Here is a 23,375-nt window from a genome sequence, read left to right as displayed (position 1 = left end):
TCCTTGGAGATGAGAGCAGCCAGTTGAATGGCTGGCTTCAGCAGCCAGTGAACACATTGGCTAAGACTGAGGGTGGATCTGCTGCTGGGTCTGTGCTGCGGCACGGAGCGCCGGCTTAGGATCAGGATTATCTGTCAGTAGTGAGCAGAGCTTTTCTCTGCATTTCTCTAAACATATGCATGGGGGGGATTCCTTCAAGAGCATCTTTTAGAACCAACAATTGAGGGAAATATGAGCTTTAACTAATGTGAAGCTTACTAACCAAGATTAAAGGTGGTTATATCATTTGTTTTCGCAGCCATGTTCCCCCCCGCTGTGCCCCCTTTAGCCTCCCTCTCATGTTGCCATTCTCCTATTTCTGTTGCCCTCCCCAAACACATATCCCTTCTGAGCTTCATGCTCACCTCAGTTAATAGGAGAGGACGGTGGGTCTGCCTTGTTTTGTTGTCTAATGACTATCAGCCAAGTCTGTTTGGGACACATGTCCTCTGTTTTTCTGAAATATGGTCTTTATACTTTTATTGTATCAAAGAAACCTGTGTGGTCGGACATGTTCCCCCTCTGCGACCTCACTGACTGGTTACACCCCCCCCCTCTCCCCACTACACACTCACACATGCTGCGGGATGGATTTAATCTGGCTTTCACTGACGAGAGGTTAATCTCCAGCGTTTAAGTTAGTCGGTGAATCCTTCATCTACGCTCGCACAATTTGTCCTCACCTACATTCAGACGCTGGCGGCTAAACCCACCTGCAAATCAGCACAGGTTATGCAACAGGAGGGTTTCAGTCTGTACAGCTTAAATAGACAATAGAAAATATTAGTTAAATGTGCTAAGCTGCAATACATAAAAATGTATTGTTTTGCTTGGGGAAGACACCATAAAAGTTTTTGTTTTCTTTAACACTTGCAGCAAAAGTAATGAATTTATTAGTCAATGATATGATAGGTCAGTTTTACAGTCTATAAATGTTTAAACATCTGTAAGATCTTAAAAAGACATTGTTTTCCCCAAGGTAAAAAAAAAAAAATCTTGAATAGAAAATATGAACAAACTTTTTGGTATAAGAAATGATCTGAGTGGGTTGCTCTTTCAGCTAATAACATGTTTTAAAGTCTCGGTTTAAGTTGAGGGTTTATTGATGACAGAATTAGTCAACTGTTATTTCAATATTTGATTAATCACCATTAATCCGGTTAATTGTTTCAGCCTGCTTTTTTGTTTTAATTTAAAAGACATTTTGAGTTTTGACAAATATAAAAAAATTATGATAAACACTGTTGGAAATAAGTATTTAATCTTTTAAGAAAAAAAAATTAACAATGTGAAAATATGATATAATAAAATTCAATCCAATTCAGTTTCTTTATATTGTGCCAATTCCCAACACATTTAATCTCAAGGCATTTTATAGAGAAAATTCAACCAGATCATACAGTCAAACTGATTCAAAGTTTTCTATCTAAGGAAAACCAACTGAATGCATCGTCTCATTGACTCAAAGGCAATTCCTCACACTAAGCATGCTTGTAGTGACAGTGAAGAGGAAAAACTCCCTTTTAACAGGAAGAAACCTCCAGCAGAACCAGGCAAAATTCCCTCATTATATAAAATCTAGATATATCAATAGGAACTGTCTGAAAACATGAAATATGTGAGAAGCTCTTTAAAACAACACCAGCCCCTAAATAAATTTGAGAACAACCAAGAAGAAATGTCATGAACATCCACCAGCATTGGAAAAGTTACAACAGCATCCCTAACTGTTTAGGGTTCCAGCCAAAAGTGGAAGAGTACCTTGTTGTACCTTTATAAAATACATAGAAAAAAACACCTCATGGCTCACACTGAAAGATAAAAAATGTCTCAGAAAAAAACAGGAGAATATTTTAACTAAAGAGATAAAAGCTTGTGTGTCTGAAATACTTGGTGCCATGCCATAATATTACCTCCTCCTCCCTACTAACCCTGTTAGTAACAGCTCCAAAACAGAATTTTATTCTCAAAGAATGAATGTATATTTAGCACTACTAGAGCAGCTTCTGGGTGTATATATTCCCTAGAGAATGATCACACACCTTTAAACTGAGAAATTTCCAAATGGCTGTCAAAATTTCCTAATGAATGCTTAAACACCTTCCTGTTACCTGCTGGATGTCTTCCTCTCACTCTGTTTTGCAGCCTTTGATTAAATTTGAGTGCATAAATTTGGTTTCTTTTGGATAGGTTCATTACATCTCTAATCTGCCTTTTTATTTTTAAACTCTCCTCTTGCACCGAGGTAGCTGAGCTCGGTCTAACTCTGTAACAGATCCATATCTAAAAGTTTTGTTGTTCAGACATAGTGTTCATTGATCATCAAAACATTTGCCTGTCACTGGCCGAGTCAGTGGAGGATACAATTACATATATTACATCATTTTGACCTCAGTGTTGCATTTAAAATCATAAGCCAATAAAAAAAATGTAGTGGTGGATTCTTGCTGTCTGTAGTCAGTTTGTGGACAGATGATCCTCAGGGTCGCCGCCTTTTCCTGTGAGGAGGGATTGCCTTCCTCTGTGAATTTTGTCTCATTTTGCTCAGATTTTGTCATTTAGTCTACAAATATACTCGTATAGGATCTAAACTTTCCTATGACTAACCTGACCCTCTACTCTCTCACACAGTGTGCCCAATTAACTGCACGCATCGGGCCTGCACCATAGGCGACGAATTCAAGAACGAATGCTGCCACTATCAGTGCCTTGGCGGCTGCCTGAAGCCCAACTCGCCGAGACACTGCGTGGCCTGCCGCGGCCTTCTGCATGAAGACAGCTGTGTGGAGCGCTGCCCAGAAAACTTCTTCACCTACGAGGGTTGGCGGTGTGTCTCCCTTGCCTTCTGCCAGAATCTGCACAACAGGTGCAGGCAGAAAAAGAGCCCTGACTGCAAAGAGTACGTCATCCACAACGGTGCCTGCATCCCAGAGTGTCCCTCTAGCTATTCGATAGTCAACTCCTCCACGTAAGTAGACACTCCAGACGGTCTGATGGCTTCGTAATAGCTTGAAAGATGTTCAGTCACTGAAGTGTGCTTAATGTGCTGCGTTAAAACACAGGATAGTATGAATACTTTTCTTTCTTTTCTTCTTTTGTATTCAGTAAAATGCTCAGAACGATGAATAAAAGAAATGCAAAATCCAGACTTGAAATAAGAAAGGAAGGAATATGCAACAGAGGGATGGAAAAGGGAAAGAACATTGTAGAAATTTTAGGGAAAATGTGGCAGATAAGGAAAGAATAAAATTGGGGGAAAAAAGGAAGAGGAAACGACTGAAAGAAGCAAAAAATAGGAAGGCAACATTTGAGAAAAGGAAAAGATGTAAAAAAAAGAGTTAAAAGAAAAGGCTGGCAAAGGAAAACAAAATATGGCAGAAAGAATAGGAGCAAGACAGAAAGGAAAGGTGCAAATAAAAGGAAAAGCAGTCTAGGAAAGGATGGAAGGAACCATGATAAGGCAGTAGAAAGCAAAGAAAGGGAAAAAAAAGATGAAAATAATGAAGGAGAAGGGGAAATTTGATGAAGAAAGGAAAATGGAAGTATGACCTTTCATACAGTAATGAGGTTTTCAGCCGATGACCTTGTGCTCTGGAGCCCTTTAGCCGTTTGCTTGGCGTGGAGCTGTATGCAGCTAGGCCCTGCACTGCTTTGAATTAGGGATTTGTTGAACTTTCACCTTGATGCATTGTGACGCAAACCTGCAGCGCCAATGGGGACAGAATGAAAATGAACACAGCTCAGGATGGAGCTGACAGCAAGAGCTCAGTGTGATTTCAGCACCTAAAACATAGAAATCATCTTTTTCATTTGTTTTTTTTTTTTGCTCTACTTCCCAAACCTCTGCAGTAGGAAACAGGGTTCACTGCTCCAAATATCCAAATTGATCAAGATTTAAGGGAATATATTCAAATTCAACTTTTTTTCTTAACTGCAAAATAAACAGAAAACATAAAAAAATACATATTTTAGATCATTATTCAAATTAAGGGCTTTAGCTCAGTTTATACTTCAATTGAATTCTTACTAAAGTTATTGCTGTTCCTCGCAGCTCTAACATCACCTGTTATGCCTTTTGTTAGTTTTTTTTTTCCACAAAAGCCTTTTGTTTAATTCTTTTTCTCCCCTCCTTGCTTGTGAGTGTGAGCCAAAGCAGCTAGGTCAGGGTGTTGCAGCTGACTTTGTCTCTGTTACTATGATTGAACTACAGTACATGCAAATTAGTCCTCAGAGATGGGAGGTATGTTTCAACCTTTACAGTCTGTTCTGCTTAAAAGCATATTGTTAAAATTAGGGATGCACGATATTGGGATTTTGGCCAATATCCGATATGCCGATATTTTAAAACTCATGTAGCCGATAACCGATACCGATGTTAAAGTTGGACAAAAATAAGTAGTCATTGAAAATAGCAGTTTTGTTATCCATTTCTGATACTTTGAAAAATAAAATACCCAAATATATTTTCATATGCTGATATCAAATTGATTTTTAAAAACGCTGTATCGATCTATTTTACTTTCAAAATCTCGTGAAATTTCATCGTTCTGTTACAAACTCTCGTGATATTTTGCAAATTCTTGTGAGATTTTGTTAGTAAAATAGATCGATACGGCGTCAATATATCAACATAAAAATATGGCAAAATTTTGTGGATTTTCGGGGGATTTCGTAGCATAACGATGACATATAGCAATATTTCATTAGTAAAAGAGATTGATATGCTGTTTTTAAATGGCAATATATCAGCATATGAAGATATTGTGATATTTTAATGTATCAATATTTTTTCCCTCGTCGTTAGAAGTTTTTAAGTCTGTAAAAAAGAAGTTTTTTATGAAGCAGTAGTAGTATTATTATTATTTTTTTTAGACTTTAGAAACTCAGAAGCTGTTTAAATATCGGGTTAAATATCGGTGGGGTGGCCGATGTCTGATTTTCAGTTTTAAGGCCGATACAGGCCGATACCGATAGGGGGTCGATTATATATCGTGCATCCCTAGTTAAAATATTTCTTTGGCAGATGATGCTGAGCTATAGCTCTCCTTTTTTGACATCTAGTTTGCTTGTTTAACTATTAGATCATGGGTGTAAATGGCTGGTTATACTCCAGTGTGTCGCACTGAGCTTGTCGCAGATATTTTTGATTTATACCCAATTTTGAAGCGTGATCTGCGCTATGTTATTCCACGCCACAATGCAAGATGAGGGAGGTGAGCAAGTGGAAAAAATGCAAGGGGTGAGTTTGTGCAACAACAGAGGGACATGAGGACGAAAAAGAGCGGGTTTCCAGGTGGAAAAGGGGACCCAGCGTTCTCATGCACCTTGCTCTTCTAGCTGGTCCATCTTCACGAGTCACTATGGTGGTCATACAAACAAAACAAGCCGGTAAGGTACCAAGCAGAAAATACGCATAGTGTAGAGCGGATGTAGATTTGACCAGTCAGAGGCCTCTTGTCTGCTGCACTGTCTGCGGCCACCTACAATTTTTTGAAAGGTGCACTAGAGTGTCTGCGGAGGGGGGCACATTTGCATTCACTATGACACACACGCAGGCGACCTGGTTTCTGAGTATAAAGCAACCTTAACTGTGCAAATCAAGCTTAAGAGGCCAGCGCTGAAAAACAGACTTCCTGTTTAGTGTTGATAAGCATGACGATTGAGTTTGATCCTGCTCTGAATAATTCCTAAAATGTCTAAATATAGCTTAATTCCCCATTACTTTGTCTAAAATATATTTCCAAGCAGGTTTTTTTGGTTTCATTTATTTATTTATTTATTTATTTCAAGTTCCAAAAAAAGTCATGTTCATTTTTAGAGATGCAGTGATATACTTTTTTCCAATCCAATACGATACCTGGGCTGAGCGCATCAGCCGACCCAACTGTTGAATGAATGAACCGTATATTTAGCCTTGGGAGTGAGGACTTTAACCTCATAAAATCATATATTTTATAAAATCATATATTTATCTTAAAAAATAGCACAAAAAACTCTTTACAGGAGAGTTGTAGATAACAGACACTGGTTTTTAACATTAGAAATCAACGGGAAGTCTGGAATTCACAAAGCTTTTAACACCAGGAGAATGAAAGGCATCAAGGGATTACTGTCCATTGACTTGGACTAGAGCCTTCTCTCCTCTGGCTCACTGCAAGTAAAAAAAAAAGCAGCTTGTCAGAGAGCCTGCCGCTGCAAAGTCCAGACAGACCGTCTCTGAGAGCTGTGACAGGGAAAACCTGTTATGCTCTGGCTGCGATGTTTGTGACGTTATATGTGTTTAACCTTTATTAATCCGCAGAGGATTTGCAGAGTACATAATCTCTCATTTGAACAGTGTGCACCTTTACATCAAAAGAGTCAAATGGTGCTTATTCACACCTGACCGACGACTGGAGAGCAGATGGAGTCCTAATGCCTCGCTTTAGTGCACCGCAGAAACAATGCTCTTTTTTTTTAAGCTTCAAGATACTGAGACATAAATCTTATTTTGGGATAGAGAAGTAATAACAAACACATAGATGTTGACTAAAGCCTCTTTTAATGACTATGTGCCACGGCAGAATATTTCAATTGTTTTGCCAGCTGTAGATTTTCTCAGATGTAAAAATTTGTGGGATTTGTCCAGAATCAAAAGGTAGCCAGCAGCTCAGCCGGCAGATTTGCTCTCCTTTGCCCGGGAAATGAATCCACAAAGCCTGCACATCTGAACCTCCAGGCTACTGTCGACCTATAGTGAACCCATTTAGACCCACATCCTCTGCTTTTTTACACTGTGACTCTCTCTGTTCCCCTTTTTGGCTCGTCGCCTCTCTTTGGCATCTCCTTCGCTGTCATTGGGTTCAAAGTAAAGAGAAAAAAGTTACGAGCAGCTGTGCTAAAAGTGAGCAACAGAATGGGGAGGGGAAGCAAAAAAGGTTAAGATGGTTTAGGGTAGTTATACACCAAGCAAGTAAACCACAGTCAAAGCATTTTATTTGCAATATCAAAACGTTTTTCCCCCCCCAAAGCCATACGCCGTTTTGAAGGATTGCGTCAAGCCGTCTGTTTGTTTAGCTCTGCTGTTGGAAGCTGTTTGTTAATCTGATCTATTGTTGCAACACAGTCACGGCTCGCAGTGCGTCGGAGATCAGCTGCCACTCGCTTCCATTGTTACAACACTTTCTTCTTTGACTATCAAACTTTGACTCAGTAAATTTGTGGCATGCATACGTGCCTCGCAAAAGTACTCACACCCCTTGAACATATCAAGATACATTTTTACGTTATGGCTAAGGACATGAATATTTTCAGCTTGATTAATGAAGAGGGCAGAAATTGATCTGTGGTTGAGAGTAACACCTTAATTGTTGTGCATATTTTTTGCCGTCCCTTTTCTTTGATCCCGCCTAATAAAATCCACTTAGATCTAACAAGAAAACCAATTTAATCTGGTTATAATTGGTCTAGATATTCCGTGAAGGTCTGCCTTTTTTGTTTTATTTAAGACGGCATTACTCTCAACCAGCTTGCAAAAATGCAATCTGCATATCATGCCATTCTCAGAGGGAAACAGTGGTGGAAGCGTCATACTGTGCAGAGGATTTTCTTGAACACAATCAGCCAGTTTTCCTTAAATTTCTCAGCGGTGTTGAAGACATTCATGTTAAATGAATTAAATCATTAAACTTTGTTGCCTTCTCTCTCTCACAAATTTTTATTTTTTTTTTAATAGGCTCATGTGCACGCCCTGCGCAGGTCCCTGTCCTAAGGTGTGTATGGGTCTAAAGACAGTGGACTCGGTCACTGCTGCCCAGGCTTTGAGACGATGCACCATTCTCAATGGGAGCCTGATCATCAACCTGCGTGGAGGAAGTGAGTACATGGTGTGTTTGGTTGAGTCAGATTACAGCGTCCAACCTGTCAGAGCTGCAGAACAACATCAAGAGTTGTTGTCTGTGTCCTACACCAGCAGTCTGCATCAGCAGCATCCAGTTTAACAGCTCATATACTATAAATGCAAGAATTTTTCAATGATATGGTTTACAATTAAAATAAAAAACATATTAGCATATCATTTCCAGCTATTTGATTGCTTTAAGACTTTAAGAGTTAAAAACTATAAAACAAACACTGGCTTTATATCAAAAATGTGTTTTATGGAGAGTTGGAGTTGCAACATTGTTTTCCAAATTTCTGGTTCAAAGATTCTTTGTTTTGCTCTTTGTAGACAACATTGCAGCTGAGCTGGAAGCCAGCCTGGGCCAGCTGGAGGAGATCACTGGCTACCTGACAGTGCGGCGTTCCTATGCTCTTGTTTCCCTCTCATTTTTCCGCAAACTCCGTCTTATCCATGGAGAAGAACAGGAAATCGGGTAATTATTCCTCATCTTTAACAATTTCAATATATCAGCCCATAATGATGAGTTGATGTTCTTTTTCTTGTTTTGTTGCTTTCGGTTTGACTTCCCATAAACCGAAGGCTTAATCCAAAAATGATGGTGGATGTTTTTTATTTAAAGCACTGGGGTTGGTTTTACAAAGGATGTTTACTGAAAGCTACATTTTCTAAAATTGAAATCAGGTAAACTGAGTTTTGCGGTTCACAAAAAGTTTCCTCAACCTCTATTTCAGTCAGTGTAGTAACATTCTCCACAGATCTAACCTGCTTGGTAGCAGGTTTTGTTCAGTAAATTCAGAGTGTCCTCCGTCTTCGCTCTCCTTACAGCCAATCACATTGTTTTATTTTTCCTGATTTAGGCAGGAGATTTTGTAGTAGTTTTGTGCGAGCAATAAAAAAAGTCCTTCAGGAGGTCCGTTAGATGCATGTCCTTTTGATGAGGATCTGTTTGAAGAATGAGCAGCATTAGTCCACAGAGAATTTAATATTTATACGCCGATGCTTCTCACAATCTGTTGCATACATCCACGACCTCATCCGTCCTCACATTAGCAGCACTACAGACGTCCTTAACAGGGATTTAACAGATCTTGATATCAGTGAGAGAACATTGATGTGAGATAACTGCATCATAGAAAACAGCCGCATAGTCAGACAGCACCAGTCCCATAGAAAGGCTTCAGAATGTGTCTCCTCTGCTTTCTAGTAGGTCTCTTATGGCTGCTAATACGCAGCTTATTGATGATAATAGCTGCTTGGTCCACACCTAAAACTGTATGTTTTATTTACTATTTACCTACTTTATAGTATTTATATACTTTATTTAAAATCTACCTATTTTTTTTAAATGCGTTCTAAGGCTTTACCTTGAAGAAACTCCACGTTTCAGTCACACAGAAGTAATGCGATGATTAAAAACAACTCAGTTGACGGGATATGAGATTTCTTTGTTTTTTGTTTGTTTCATATGAGCAACAGGTGGATCTTTTTTTTCCTACAATAATAACGTGAAATAATTTTCACGTTACACATAAATAGAGTAATTAATTCTGTGAGAAAAAAGGAATTACTTCAGGGTTAGGATTAATTTGGTGATAACAACCTACTAACCGCTAATAACGGCCATTTAATCTGATAATAACATCCAAAGCAGCTGCAAACAGCCATTTGGTATTTACCGTGTAATCTAAGACATAATAAAACTGAGGAGGAACCCCATGAGATGATGGAACAGGTCCTACTTGTTTGAACAACGTTTTAATTCTTCATCTTCACGTAGCTACCAGCTGGTTTCACCTTCCACTAACATTCAAGCAATAAATTTGTTTTCCCTTCATGTTATAGTGGTTATAACATGCTGTGGATAGCAGTTTTGATATTTATTAGTTTGACTGAGTATGTAATAAAATATATATTTTTTCTTTGTCAAAATTAACATTTCAAACTAAATGACATTCTTCATATCTATGATAAACATTCTGGATGTTTAGAACCTAATTTAAGATCTCCAAATTCCTATTGTTACTGCTCATAGTCCTTATATTTTGACTTTCAAGAAATGTGTTTCAGAAATTATTAATTTTTAGTCAAGCTGATAAATGTCAAATCGGCTACTTAAAATGTGTAAACATTTATAGGTATATAAAACTTAATTCTTACAATTACATTTTTTTTTCACTTTCCAAAAAAGATTTTTGGTGGCAATAATGTAATTTAGAAAATCTGTTATTACAGTTTTGACTTGGAATGTGATTTTAATCAGGAGGAATTATTTTAGTGATCAACAAATGGAAAAACAGAGAGGGGAAGGCTTTTAATAAATGTCAAAATGGACTGCCATAGCCTTCACATAAAGTTATGCATTAACTCTAGTAGCAAGCTTTTTCCTTTACAACTGTAGCATGGTTTCTCTGTCTACATTCTACTTTTTTTCCCCATATCTGGAATAAAACCTCCATTTCCAATGGGTTGAAATAGGCACTTCCTGTTGCCTGTTATCAAAGTGACTCATCACATTGATTGGTCTACTAATTGTGGCTTTTCATACTAAATTTGGGCCTACTCAAAGTTGATTGAACCAATTCACAGCAGCTGTTGTGAAACCGAAAACTCAGTAACCAACCTTAAGCTAGATCAATTGAGAGTTGTAGATTTGAGCGTGAGTTTGTTAAACCTGCATTGTGAAACGGGCCTCTGCAGTTAGGAGTAGCCCTACAGTTTGGTACAAACACCCTTACGTGGCATCCATTGTTTTCCAGGAATTACTCATTTTTCGCCTTGGACAACCAGAACCTGCGGCAGCTCTGGGACTGGTCCAAACACAATCTGACCATCCTGAAGGGACGCATGTTTTTCCACTACAACTCCAAGCTCTGTATGTCCGAGATCCGCAAGATGGAGGAGGTGACAGGGACCAAGGAGCGGCAGGTCAAGAATGAAATCGCCTCAAAGACGAATGGAGACCAAGCCTCATGTAAGGAACCAAACTCAGACAGAGGCCTGGCACAGCCCCAGACCCAGTTATTGTTGCAGAGGTCATTTCCTGCCTTCTATTAGTAGATAACTTCCTGGGGACCTTTTACTCTGATTTAGTTATAGGCCAAATAAACAGCACAGTACAGATTACTGATGTTCAGGTTTTCCTTCACCTTGAACTTCTTTACACGGCGACATTTTTAAACACTAACTTGAATGAAATTTACTAAAAACGGGAAAATTCTTATTTTGTAAGAATGATTAAGTTCAGTCAGACGGAGAACATCTATAGACCAAAACCTCGAGGTCCCTCCACAAAAATTTTTCTTGCTATAATTTTCTCCATTCGTCTTTCCACAATTAAACAAGCTTCCCTTTAGCCAGAAAAGAGACACCAGGCTGAATCTCTATTCCTAATGCTGCCCTTGCACTGTTTATCTGTTTAGTAAAAAAAAAAGTCACATTGTGTTTAAATGCACATGATGTGTTCTCTATCTGTTCTGGTTCAAAATGGTGCACACACTCGTTAAGTGGGGCTGCACCAGTGTTTTTATTTTGTTATTTTTAATGCATTTTCCTATTCTGTCCATGTCAAATGTGGCAGATAGTTTTAATCTTTAATTTGTGTATAGTTTAGTTGAAGCAAAGGCTTATGAAGCTGCTTTTTTTTAGAAAAAAATTAAGCTATTCTTCACTTCACACAACCATAAACAATTCAATAATAATACTTACAGTGATCATTTTCAAATATAATGTTTTGCACAGCTTTTTTGAAACCAAGAAAGGACATAAATGACTCTAAATGGTATGCTTAACAAACCCTGATGCGTAAGCTCCCTCAATAGCAAACATTGCAAGTCTTAAAACATTTTGACCAAAAAATCAATTTCATGTAAAGTAACAGTTGAAATTTACCAATTTCAGTTTGTATCATAAGTACAAGAGGAGCTGCAACTACAGCTAATAGAGGGAAATATATCATTAAAATGTGTGTCTTCATGGCTCCAAATTTTCTTCAACGGAGAGTCTCCAGACTGATTAGCGAGTGAAATCTTGAAAGCTCGCGAGATCAGGATGGTCTCACGAGGCTAACAAAACACGGCATGTGTCTGAATCTAAATCAGTTTAGCTGGACAGTCTTGCCTTGGTAGGTTTAAAGTTGTGTCAACTTTCAATTTCCTGATGATGAAAGATATCTGTTCTCCTGCTAACTTTTCAGGCTCTGACAGAAAATTTGATTTTTCCTCTGATATAATTCCAAAAAGAAGGACTCTATGTCATTTAGATGACTATTTAAAAAAACTTTTAATAAATTTATTTAGGAGGCTAAAGTTACTCTGCCGCCTGTAATCTCAATAAAATGCACTAATGTTTGTGCTTGAACTGTGAAAATATGCAAGGTCCTGTGTTTCCTCTAAAAGTTAAAGGTCACATCTAGACGTGTTTTATTTTTCTATACGGTCACTGTATTGAAACGACTTTGGCAAACAACAGATTGTTTGGGTCTTTCTGTCCCTTAATAAGTCATAAACTTCTGTTGTTTTCCTGTTGCCATGGCGACCAAACAGGGATTGTTTGTTCCAGCTGGATAAAGGAAAAACACCTTTTAGATCCCCCAACAAAACCATTAATAAGCTCAAACTGAGTCTCAGTTTTCCCTGTAATCCTGTTAAAGATGTGCTGCACTGAAAGAAGAACAAATTGTCCTAACAGCCCTAATCCAAGAATTCTTCTTTGTTTATTTTTGGTTGTTCAGAAATATATATATATATATATATATATATATATATATATATATATATATATATATATATATATATATATATATATATATATATATATATATATATATATTAGTGCTGTCAAAATTATCGCGTTATTATCGCGTTAACGCGAGGCCATTTTAACGGCGATAATTTTTTAAACGTGAGATTAACGCTATGTGGTTTTATGGTACAATTTTCCAAGTACATCCCGCTGCAGCCTGCGGGAAGGCGGGGCTATTTTCCCCCAGTGTATGCATTTCTCATAGGCTTCTAGAGCGGAGCTCCTCAAGGGAAAAAGACGCTCATACACTGGGTGACGCTAGTGCCTTTTCTTTAAGCCCCACCACCAACAAACAAGTTGAGTGTCTGGTAACTAGTAGCAACCTGAAATACGCTGAGAAAACAGATTACTGAGGTGAAATGGAATCTTCTACGGCACTCTTGCTGTCTGTGTACGCCACAGGTCGGTATTGTGTGTGTGTGCGTGTGTGTGTGTGTGTGTGTGTGTGTGTGTGTGTGTGTGTGTGTGTGTGTGTGTGTGTGTGTGTGTGTGTGTGTGTGTGTGTGTGTGTGTGTGGGTGGGTGTGTCTGTGTGTGGTTGGGTGGGTGTGTGTGTGTTCTCATTGTTGTTAAGAGGCTGAAAAGTAACTTTCTAAAGCATAGACTACCTCCATCTAGTGATGTCGGTCTATTGATTTTGATGTATTGATTGAAAATTGTTCATTATTATCTTGGTTAATTAACATCTAATGTTAACTGTACTACATTTTATAGCAGTAGGGTAAAATGCTTGTCTTTGTTCAAAAGACTGTATTAACTGTAAAGACTGTCTTTTACATCAGCCTGTTTTCAGGGCCTTTTTTTTGGCTACATATTTGTTATTTTTTGCTACATGCCTCCCCATCTTCTTGCCATATGTTTCTATGGCATAAATCAGTGTCTGTGACCTGTTTTCATTTAAAAAAAGAACATTGGCACAAACCTAGCCTGTATGTATTTTTTGTATGTCATCGAGAGTATTTAAATGATTTTCAATCAGAAAAAAAATTTGCGATTGAAATGCGATTAATCATGAGTTACCGTAACTCAGGCATTGATGCGATTAATCGCGATTAAAAAAATGTAATCGATTGACAGCACTAATATATAATATTTATAATTATAATATACTAATATATAAATATTTAGGATTTTCTTTTTTACAATTTTGTTATGATTGCTGCTCAAAGTGGGTCACTTTGTCAGCCAAAGGCATGTTTTAGAGTCTCTGTACTTCAGTTAACAATTAATTAATTAAAAAATAAGTTGACAATTATTTCAGTAATCGATTAATCTTGGATTAATTGTTTCAGCCCTAGTTTGTTTGGTCTTCTTTCGATTGCAGCTTCCTACCTATATTTTTCTGTATCAGTTCTTCCTGATCTGGTTTACATCAGCCCTTTACTTGGATGCACTAGTTGAAATAAGCCAAATATTCTTAAATATGATTAAACTTTCTACTTTTGAGAAGAAATATCTCTCTCCATTTTTTTTATGTGATCTTCTGCCCAAATGAGGGAAAATATTTTCCTAATCTGGAATTTTAACCATATATTCTCATACCCTGTAAATGGTAAAGCTGAAACTAAAATGTCTTAAAGAAACATATGTTGATAGAATGGGTTCTATTTCCTTTTACAAAACCTGCTTGTTAACAATATGTTTTCCTTTAGACAAAAAAACCAATGTTCATGTTTTTTTCCTTAAGTTTTTTTTTTGTTTTTTTGTTTTTTGCATTGTAGAGTGCTTCAGGCAGAATTATATATCAGCAGAGTGAACATTTTCATTGAGGGGTCTTTAAAGGCTTTAGTACTTAGTTTTCTTCATCAAATATGTGTAAAATGAAGGCTTACACAAGGGGACTTTTAAGAAGAATTATCCTAAACCTTCTTTGTATTTGAAAAATTGAATCATTCACATTACTTGTGAAATTTGATCTGTTACAACAATAAAACCAACAATGTACGATTGAGACCAGGTGGAGGAATGTGAGCACTTTGCTATAATTGTACATTTTTCTGTGCATGTTTTACCTCTTGCTTTTTCTAAAGAAGTATAATAAAGGTTTCAGAGTTTACTTGATTAAATAATTAGATTTAAACTATCAGTTTGAAGCTGAGAAATCATCAGTTAACAGATAATCTGTGAAAGCTGATGCTGGTGGCCGTGTCAGATTCATTTGTAAATCTTATGTCTGTTTTTTAATTTATATATTTTTTCCATTTTGTAAGCCAGCTGTCATTTCTCTGTTTTTTTCTAGGTGAAAACCATTTGCTAAAGTTCACCCAGATCCGAACCATGAGCGATAAGATCGTGATCAAATGGGAGGCATTCTGGCCTCCGGACTTCAGGGACCTGCTGGGCTTCATGGTGCTCTACAAAGAAGCGTAGGTTCACCTGGAGCCTGCCGCTCTGGCAGCTCTGCCAGTCAGGTGGCTCTTCTCAGGAGTCTTAGGAGTTTTTTCCCAGGCCTAAAATTTATTTCAGTTTCTCAAAGGCCGCATATTCCCTTAGTAAACTAACTTGTGTCATACATCCCTTCCTCGTCTTTCCTTGATTCCTTTCTTCTGCCTCGCCTTTCTTCCTTTTTGCTAGTCCACCCTTGCTTCCGTGAGTTCATTCTCTCAATCCCCCCTTAATTTCTTTTCTTCTTTCCCTCCCAATTTGTTTTCTTTCCTTCTAAATGTGGTACAGTACATTCTTTGTGTCTTTTCTTTTCCCTACTTCACCCTACCCCTTTCTATTGTTTCCAGTCATGCCTTCCTTCTCTCTAGGTTCTTTAATTTTCTAAAAGGCTGCTCAATAGATAAATATTAACCATAACTTCTTAGTGATCTTGATTTTTCTTGTTTTAAAATGAATGTAAAGGCCGAATGATTCTAGAAAAGTCTAGATTTTTAACATGTAGAAATATGTACAACCCATTTAGTTAATCTGACCGTGTTTTGTTTTTGCGCTGGTCTTTAGCTAAATAAAGCCCTCAGATAGTGAAAAATGCTGAACTAGAGAAGCCTCTGATGTAGAGCTGTAATCTGTAAATCATAGACTAAATATTCCTGTAAATTGTCTCTATTCATTATCTCATGATTGGAAATAATTACTCATTTATCTTCGCCCTGCTTCCCCGCCATTTCAAATTCTTACAATCATATGGTGGTAGATTTAGTTTGTTTTTATACTTAAACTGATTAGTTTATGGCTAAACTGGTTTTAAATTTGGCTTAAGAAATTAATAAATCTTTGAAAAAACATATGCTTCAGTAATTCTGCTTTTCTTTAAACATAAAAACCTACTCAATTTTTCACTATCCCCTCTATTTGATATTCTATATACACCATCCAGCTCTCTTAAGTAATAAACAAGCTTAAGCCAAACCAGTCATCAGGTAAAATCATTCTTTTCTTCCGATAAAAGTTTCAGTAACTCTGCTGACAAGCTGCAGAAAGCATGTTAAGTTAAACCCCAGCCTCCTTGTATAAAATACACTCTAGGCAGGTAAAAATAAAGCATCCTCCATCTGAATGTTGTTGTTTTTTTCCCATCACAACAGACCTTTTCAGAACGTAACTGAGTTTGACGGGCAGGACGCCTGTGGCTCCAATAGCTGGGTGATCGCTGACGTTGACCCTCCGCGCCGAGCGACCGACGGGGACAAAGATCAGTACGAGCCGGGTCACCTCATCCACCCTCTGAAGCCGTGGACACAGTACGCCATCATGGTGAAAACGCAGCTGTCTGCTTCTGACGAGCACCAGGTCCACGGGGCAAAGAGCGAGATCATCTACGTTCGCACCAACGCCACCAGTAAGACTGATTAGATTTTTTTTTTTAAAGTCCTGTTATTGTTTCGTTCATGTTTGATCAACTGGAGAAAAAAAATGGGTTTAAAAGAATAGACTAACATGAATGATTAGAAAGCCCTATTCTCCTTTAGATACAGTTCACCTGGAAAAAAATAGATCGCTTTGGCGGATAACGTAAACAGAAAAGCAGCAATAAAAGAACAATTTTACCTCAAACTACTGATTTTTATTCAAACGTTAAGCCATCTTTATCAACATGATGCATCTTCTCACGCTTATAGCTTCCTGTCTATTAAAGCTCTTAAATGATGATTGAATCTAATCTGTTACTCTCCACAGAGTTTCCGGTTTATCTGGTTGTTATAACTTAGTTTTTTTCCTAACGAATTTGATGGATTTTCCAATTAATTCAGAGCAGATGATTTTCATTGAAAGTGTCTGTCATGGGTTGAATGTTAAAGGTTCGAACGTGAAATATGAGTAATGAGCAGGGGAGAAGAGGCCTGTGTCTTTATGTAGAATAATATGCAAGTATTTTTATGGTGGTTATATCATAAACAGCATCTAGTTAGTGCTGTTTGTTGGTCGCCCTCTATGTTCAAAACAAATTCCCTTTATGCAACAACAAGGAAGAGGAAGAGAGAGAGTTGTTTTTTTGGCCTGAGATGCCAGCGACTTGACAAGGCCTAGTCTCATGCAAGCTGCCTGCACCACTAAGGCAGCCGCTCTTCCTCTGTGACTCGGTGTCCTCTGCCACCCACAGAGCCCGCCTGGTGCACCTCGGCCTAATTACAGACACTGTGACCTGTCTGCCTCTCTTCCTTTTAAACCAAATATATTTCCTTCTCTACAAACCGCATCAAACATGACATCCGCCGCTCAAACAAAACAAATCTCCTGCTGAGATGCCTCAGCCAGCCGTGCCATTCGCAGGGCGTGGGGGGAGTGGGGAAGCATTGTCTTCTGCCTGTTTGGCGACGGCTCCTGATCCGGGACGTTTCTCTCCAACATACCTCATCAGAAGGGCAGGGCTGTCATTACGTGTTAGCCGGCGCTGCTGAGACCTTCTCTGAGAATCCAGTAGAACCAGCTCACCTCACTGTCTTGCAACAGCATCCTAGCACAAATGCATAGCTCTCAGTCTATCTCACTCGTGTGTTAGTCTGCTGCCCACACACTCACCACCGCGTATATAATGAGAAACTTTGATTCTTGGCATTCCTGGTCCAGATTTCCGAGAGCAGAACAACATTTTGTTAAACTGGTATCCTCTCAAAACATAGATGATAAAAAAATAAAAAAAATAAAACAGAGATTAACAGTTAATTCCTTTGTTTGTCATTTTGATCCCACCATTATGCACTTGTGATTGTTCCGCTCTACTTTCATAAATCTCCTACTGACTAAACTTCTAGTCATGTGGAGTTAGTTGACAGTGATGGGTGTCGTGACCTCAGTGCTTCAAATGAACTTGAACCAAAACAAAGTCTTTTTGTGTGTGTGTTAGTAGCTTTACGCAGGGATTAGCCATACATAAACAGAACAGGCTCATTGTTCGGGGTGCTCAAGTATTCTTATCCCTTGAGCCTTAACAGTTACAGTGTGACGCGTTACAATCACTGCATTCAATGTATTTATTTGGATATGATGTGATAGACTCACACGCGACAGTCCCTTTTTTGGACTGGTGGAAAAGCGCTTCATTGTTTTCAGATTGTGTAATAAAATCTGAAAAGTGTGGCTTGCATTTTGTGTCTACCACTTTAAGTCAACCTTCTGTTCCAATTACTGCTCCAGGTCTTTAGGGAACCTTTCCATTACCTTTTATACATCATTTCATGCTTATTTGGACTGGATGGAGAGTATCCATGAAGAGACATTTAAAAGGCAGTGAGCACTAAGATTAGGGATGGTAAGGAATGGACAAATATTCAAAACTAATATATCCCAATATTCTGTTATTTTAAAACTGTGATGTTTTTAATTATATTTCCAGTATCTTGATATACATTACAGCCAGAGTAGAAGAAGAAGAGCTGGTCATGGTCATAAGTGGTGCAATGAGTCTCTAATCAACTGAAACACAGAAATATACTGTGATATAAGTTGTGGTCCTACTTAAGATCTTGACTTCAGTTGAACCCCTGAGCTGATAGTGACTCTCCAGCAAGAACCCACCTCTGTTACAGCCTTCAACAGCTGCAGTCCTTTGCTCAGCTTCATCTATCTTTTTGTCACTGCTGAGAAGAGGTTTCCCCTTAGCATGATACCACCAATGCTGTCTTTCACCATGGGCATGGTGTGTGCAGATGATCTAGCTTTCCACTACTAGTATTTTCACCCTCTTTAAAGGCTAGTTTGTGAAGTGGAAAACTAGCAGTTATCATGTCCCTGGATTCCCCTAAAATAAGCTGTGAATCTCTGCAGCTCCCCCACAGGTGCTAAGGACCTCTTGTTTGCTTCCTCTACCGTCAGTGGACCACTATGGCTACGTTCACACTGCAGCCTAAAGTGACCCAAATCCGATGTTTTTTGCCCGTATGCGACCTGAATCTGATCTTTTCATGGCTGTCTGAACAACACAGATCCGATTTTTTCCAATCCGACCCAGGCCACTTGGCTATGTGGTCCTGAATCCGATACGAATCTGATCTTTTCAAATGCGACCTGTGTGTAAACGGTTCAGGTCGGATTCATCCGACCTGAACGTCATTATTACCCGACAAAGGCCACTATTATGCGGCTTGCTAAGCAGAAGCGGCAATTAAAACAACAACCATGGCGGATGATAATGCAGCAAGAAGTATTTATGTTTAAACATATTAAAAAGATTGTGTTTTTATGGTTGGAAAAGACCGATAGATGCACACCGGCACTACCATCCATGTTTACTTCTGGAAAAAGAGAGCACGCTGGCCTGTGACATCATTGCGTCCTCTACTCTGCATGCGGGACACTTGCGTTGTATGACTGTAGTTCACACAGGAGATCACATACAGGTCACATTTATTTGGAAATATGAACGGCAATGCAAAAAAATCGGATTTCACAAAAAAATCGGAATTGAGCATCAAGGCCTGCAGTGTGAACGTAGCCAAAGTCTCTGTAGGCTTGCCACAGTGCAGAAATTCAGATAAAACCCCACTCACTGTAGGACTTTAGCTGCCATATATGTGACTTCTGAAGGCAGTATAGTAAAAGAAGCTGAATGCAAATCATTGCGAAAGATTCCAGGTTTTTGTTTTTAAAATGAAAACTATTTTCATTGAGCTTCACAAGTTAGTGGGTTGTTTTTTTTTCTTTCGATGATGCTGTCACTGAAAGAAAACTAATATGTGAATAAGTTTGAGGAATATTTATTTTTCTTCAGTTATCTTTCTCCTGTGCAACAAAGGATGCAAACTGAAAACCAAAACAGTTGATGTAAACCTGTCCCTCGCAAACATCAAACACCAAAAATTGTTGGGGGGAATACCCAAGCAGGCAGCTGTGCCAGTAAGTGCTGCATGATCTCGCAGCAATCTGAAAATGCAAAGCGGATCGAAAGTGGAATATTCATCTCCCATGTACGATTCAGGGTTCTTTTATCTATCGATGAACGACGGCTTGATTCCAAGTACTGAGAAATCTGAATTTAGTACATTTCCTTTGTAAACTTCCACTACATACAATTCTAAACATTTAAACCCAGAAACCAGAAGCTGGGGGAGACTTTGATCCTTTCACTGAAGGTCTTCAAGGGTACATCTTAAGTGACCTGGATAAGTATTGCGACACTCCTACCCCCAGCATGTTCATGTAGGCGGTCTGCATTCGGGTAAAACAATGTTCATTTAGATTTGCAGAATTCAAATATCTGGGAAGATGACGTAAAATTTAGTAACCCTTTCACTCTGAAGATCAACACCTCAGATTGTTTTGTGGCTACTTTTTCAGCTTCAACATTTGGTACCTTTGAATCTTCAATCGTCACAAAGACAGAACATTTTGTTCCTGCTATAGTGTTTTATAACCTCCATGTTTTTTTTTCCACTTTAAGAATCAAAGATTAAAAGTAATTGTTTAACTCTTGCTCATTGTGTCATGTATACTTTACTTTGCACATGTACGTTTTTATGTTTCCTCTGCTGTTTGTCAAATGTCTTCTGTTCTAAACGGCTCTTTCTTCAATATCTCTGCAGAGCCCTCAGAGCCACTGGACCCCATGTCTTCCTCCAACTCTTCCTCTCAGATCATCCTGAAATGGAAACCTCCCAACGATCCCAATGGGAACATCACTCACTACCTGGTCTCCTACCAGCGCCAGCCTGAGGCCAGCGAGCTCTTCAAGTTTGACTACTGCCAGAAAGGTGAGGCGCTTGTTGTGGCTGGGTTCTAGTTCTGGTTTCACACTAGTCTTTGCCTATTAGAATCTAAATATATCTTCCTTATCACCTTTGATTGCTTTTTGAGTTATAAATCTATCAGCTAATTTGATTGAGATGCACATGGCCATAGAGCTGCATCATTCTGCGTCCCATCTCTGAGGTCTGGATGACTAAATTTAATCTTCCACTCAGACAGCCCAGACCGTCCTTTGGCTCTGGCAAAGGTTCAAACAAAGTTCACACATTTATTTTATTTGAATCATTTTGGGCACAGCTTGCCTGGCTTCAGCCTCTGGCCAACTGCGCCACTCTGCGTTAGCACATTGATTCTACAACGCCATAGAGATCGGGGTCTGCAGGGAGGCCTTGTCAGGGGTAATTTATCTCCACTACAGACGTTGACGACCTGGGAGCGACATTGACAGACAATCCCTGCAGGAGTGTGTGTGGGTATTACCAGCGTGACGTTTATTGCAGCTGTCATGTCTCTTTCTGTTCCCCGCTGTGCATGCGCGCCTCACACCAGGCATGAAGTTGCCGTCGCGGGTGCCCACACAGGTGGACAGTGACGAGGAGCAGAAGTGGAACCAGACGGAGGACCAGGGCCAGGGGAAGAAATGTTGCGCTTGTCCTAAAACTGAAAAAGAGCTCAAGAAAGAGAAAGAAGACTTGGAGTACAGGAAAACCTTTGAAAACTACCTCCACAATGAAGTCTTTGAGATCAGGTAGGTCTGACATATTAGGGCCTTTTTATGTTCCAGTATTCTATGTTCCATTTTTATTTAACCTTAAACGTGTTTGCTCTGTCTAGACGCCTGAGACAGCGGCGCTCTGCGATGGGCATTGCCAACAGGACCATCCTCACCACCGCCGCCAGCCTCGCCGGAAGTACATCCGTCCCGGACGAGGAGGAGGATAAGGAATACCCCAAGACCATGGTTGTCGTCCATGCCAAGGAGTCCACGGTGATATCCAACCTGCGACACTTTACCAGCTACCAGATCGAGATCCAAGCCTGTAACCATCCCACTGACCTGGCCCGCTGCAGCATAGCAGCGTACGTCAGCGCCCGCACCATGCCGGAAGGTAAATAGCCTCTATGCACACATCTATTCTACTGTTTAACCTCAGCTAGGTACTGGTATTTACGTTAACGCACAAAGTTTATATAATAAACCCCTACTGTCACACAACAAAGATCCTAATCAGTGCATAGATGTTAAGTGAAAGGGAAAATATGGTTTTATTAGCTTTTATGTTGCACATTTGCATGTAGCTTCTGATTACAGCCCAGAAGTATTCATACCGCTATCAGATTTCTGTTTAGTTTCTTTCTATTGAGAAATTTGTTTCTAATAAAAAATGACACGGGACTCTGGAAAAAGGTAATAAAGCTGTGCTAATAACAAATCATATTTATTTTACCATTAGTTTTAATAAAACAAAAGTCATAATTTTTTTTAATCTGTTTGAAAGTACACATTGGCATTTTATCCGTCGAGCCCCTTTATGGTTAATGAATATTTTTGTTTTGTTTTGTTTTTTGGGTTGTTTTGCTGAAACATAGTGGGTTTGTCTTTTGGTGCTCTAGACCTTTATGGCTCAGGCTTGTGAATATTTGTTGTATTTGAATATACCTTTGCTTTATTTACAGCTGTAACCCTTTCTGGAAATGTCTCTTTCAGCTTTGCACATCCAAAAAAATGAAATAATTGCCCCGCCCCTTTTTTTTCTCTCTCTCTTTGCTATAGTATAGATATGTATTATATCTCTATGGATATGAATATGTATGATAAAAATGAAATACTGTTTTCAAGACTTAAATCCATCATCTAAAAGTTTCCTCCATTCAGTCCATTGTTTTCATCATTGCAGTCACCAATGAAAGAAAAGCAGCTCTGGTTTGCTTTGCCTCCAAAGGAAATTCAAATATTTATACATTTTAAAAGGATGAAAACCCCAGAAAATATAAATTTGCTCTGATTGTTTTCCGGGTTTGTAGTTCAAACAAAAATAAAAATTAGTAGTTTATATCTTGATAGTTTAAACATGCAAAATTTTATTTGACAAGTACATGGAGGTACCTGCAGTAGGTGATAGAATCTGTGGGTATTTATTACCAGTGCTTTTTAAATCATCAACATGACCTATGATTTTATGATTTAATTTATTTTAAGTTTACATTAATAAAAAAAAGACTCAGCACTACCAACTATACATGTCTGTTCCATAGACTTTATCTCAGATGGTGGATAAGGTGCCAAAAACAGGGCTGGATCCTTGAGACTATAAATATCAAAGAACGTCTGCGATGTCTAAAGAAATGTTGTTGGCTCTCATCTCTTGTTAAAATTGTTTTCTAACATTAGCATTTCTCAATATGTCTCAGAATTTAGTATAAAGTATGAATTAAGGCTGTAAAATGTCAGGAAAATATGGGGTTATATTCAAGAGCATTGAGACGCAAAATTTGGGATTTGACTAAGTCTAAAAACATATTGAATT

At 38.6% G+C, this 23,375-nt stretch overlaps 1 protein-coding gene across 1 annotated transcript in view; it reads left to right on the top strand.

Annotated features, from left to right (window-relative positions):
- insra (insulin receptor a) overlaps positions 1–23,375 on the top strand; it is a 63,512-nt gene that overhangs the window by 29,019 nt on the left and 11,118 nt on the right. The window contains exons 3-11 of the mRNA XM_038291942.1: positions 2,671–3,007; positions 7,754–7,893; positions 8,249–8,393; positions 10,678–10,892; positions 14,960–15,086; positions 16,251–16,504; positions 20,685–20,852; positions 21,397–21,595; positions 21,682–21,956. Coding sequence (XP_038147870.1) covers positions 2,671–3,007; positions 7,754–7,893; positions 8,249–8,393; positions 10,678–10,892; positions 14,960–15,086; positions 16,251–16,504; positions 20,685–20,852; positions 21,397–21,595; positions 21,682–21,956 — 1,860 coding nt within the window. The remainder of the gene's footprint in view (positions 1–2,670; positions 3,008–7,753; positions 7,894–8,248; positions 8,394–10,677; positions 10,893–14,959; positions 15,087–16,250; positions 16,505–20,684; positions 20,853–21,396; positions 21,596–21,681; positions 21,957–23,375) is intronic.

This window comes from Cyprinodon tularosa, unplaced genomic scaffold (genome assembly GCF_016077235.1).
Source record: "Cyprinodon tularosa strain WSP-4 unplaced genomic scaffold, ASM1607723v1 ctg304, whole genome shotgun sequence".
Classification (NCBI taxonomy): Eukaryota; Metazoa; Chordata; class Actinopteri; order Cyprinodontiformes; family Cyprinodontidae; genus Cyprinodon; species Cyprinodon tularosa.
This window is presented reverse-complemented; position numbering and strand designations above follow the sequence as displayed.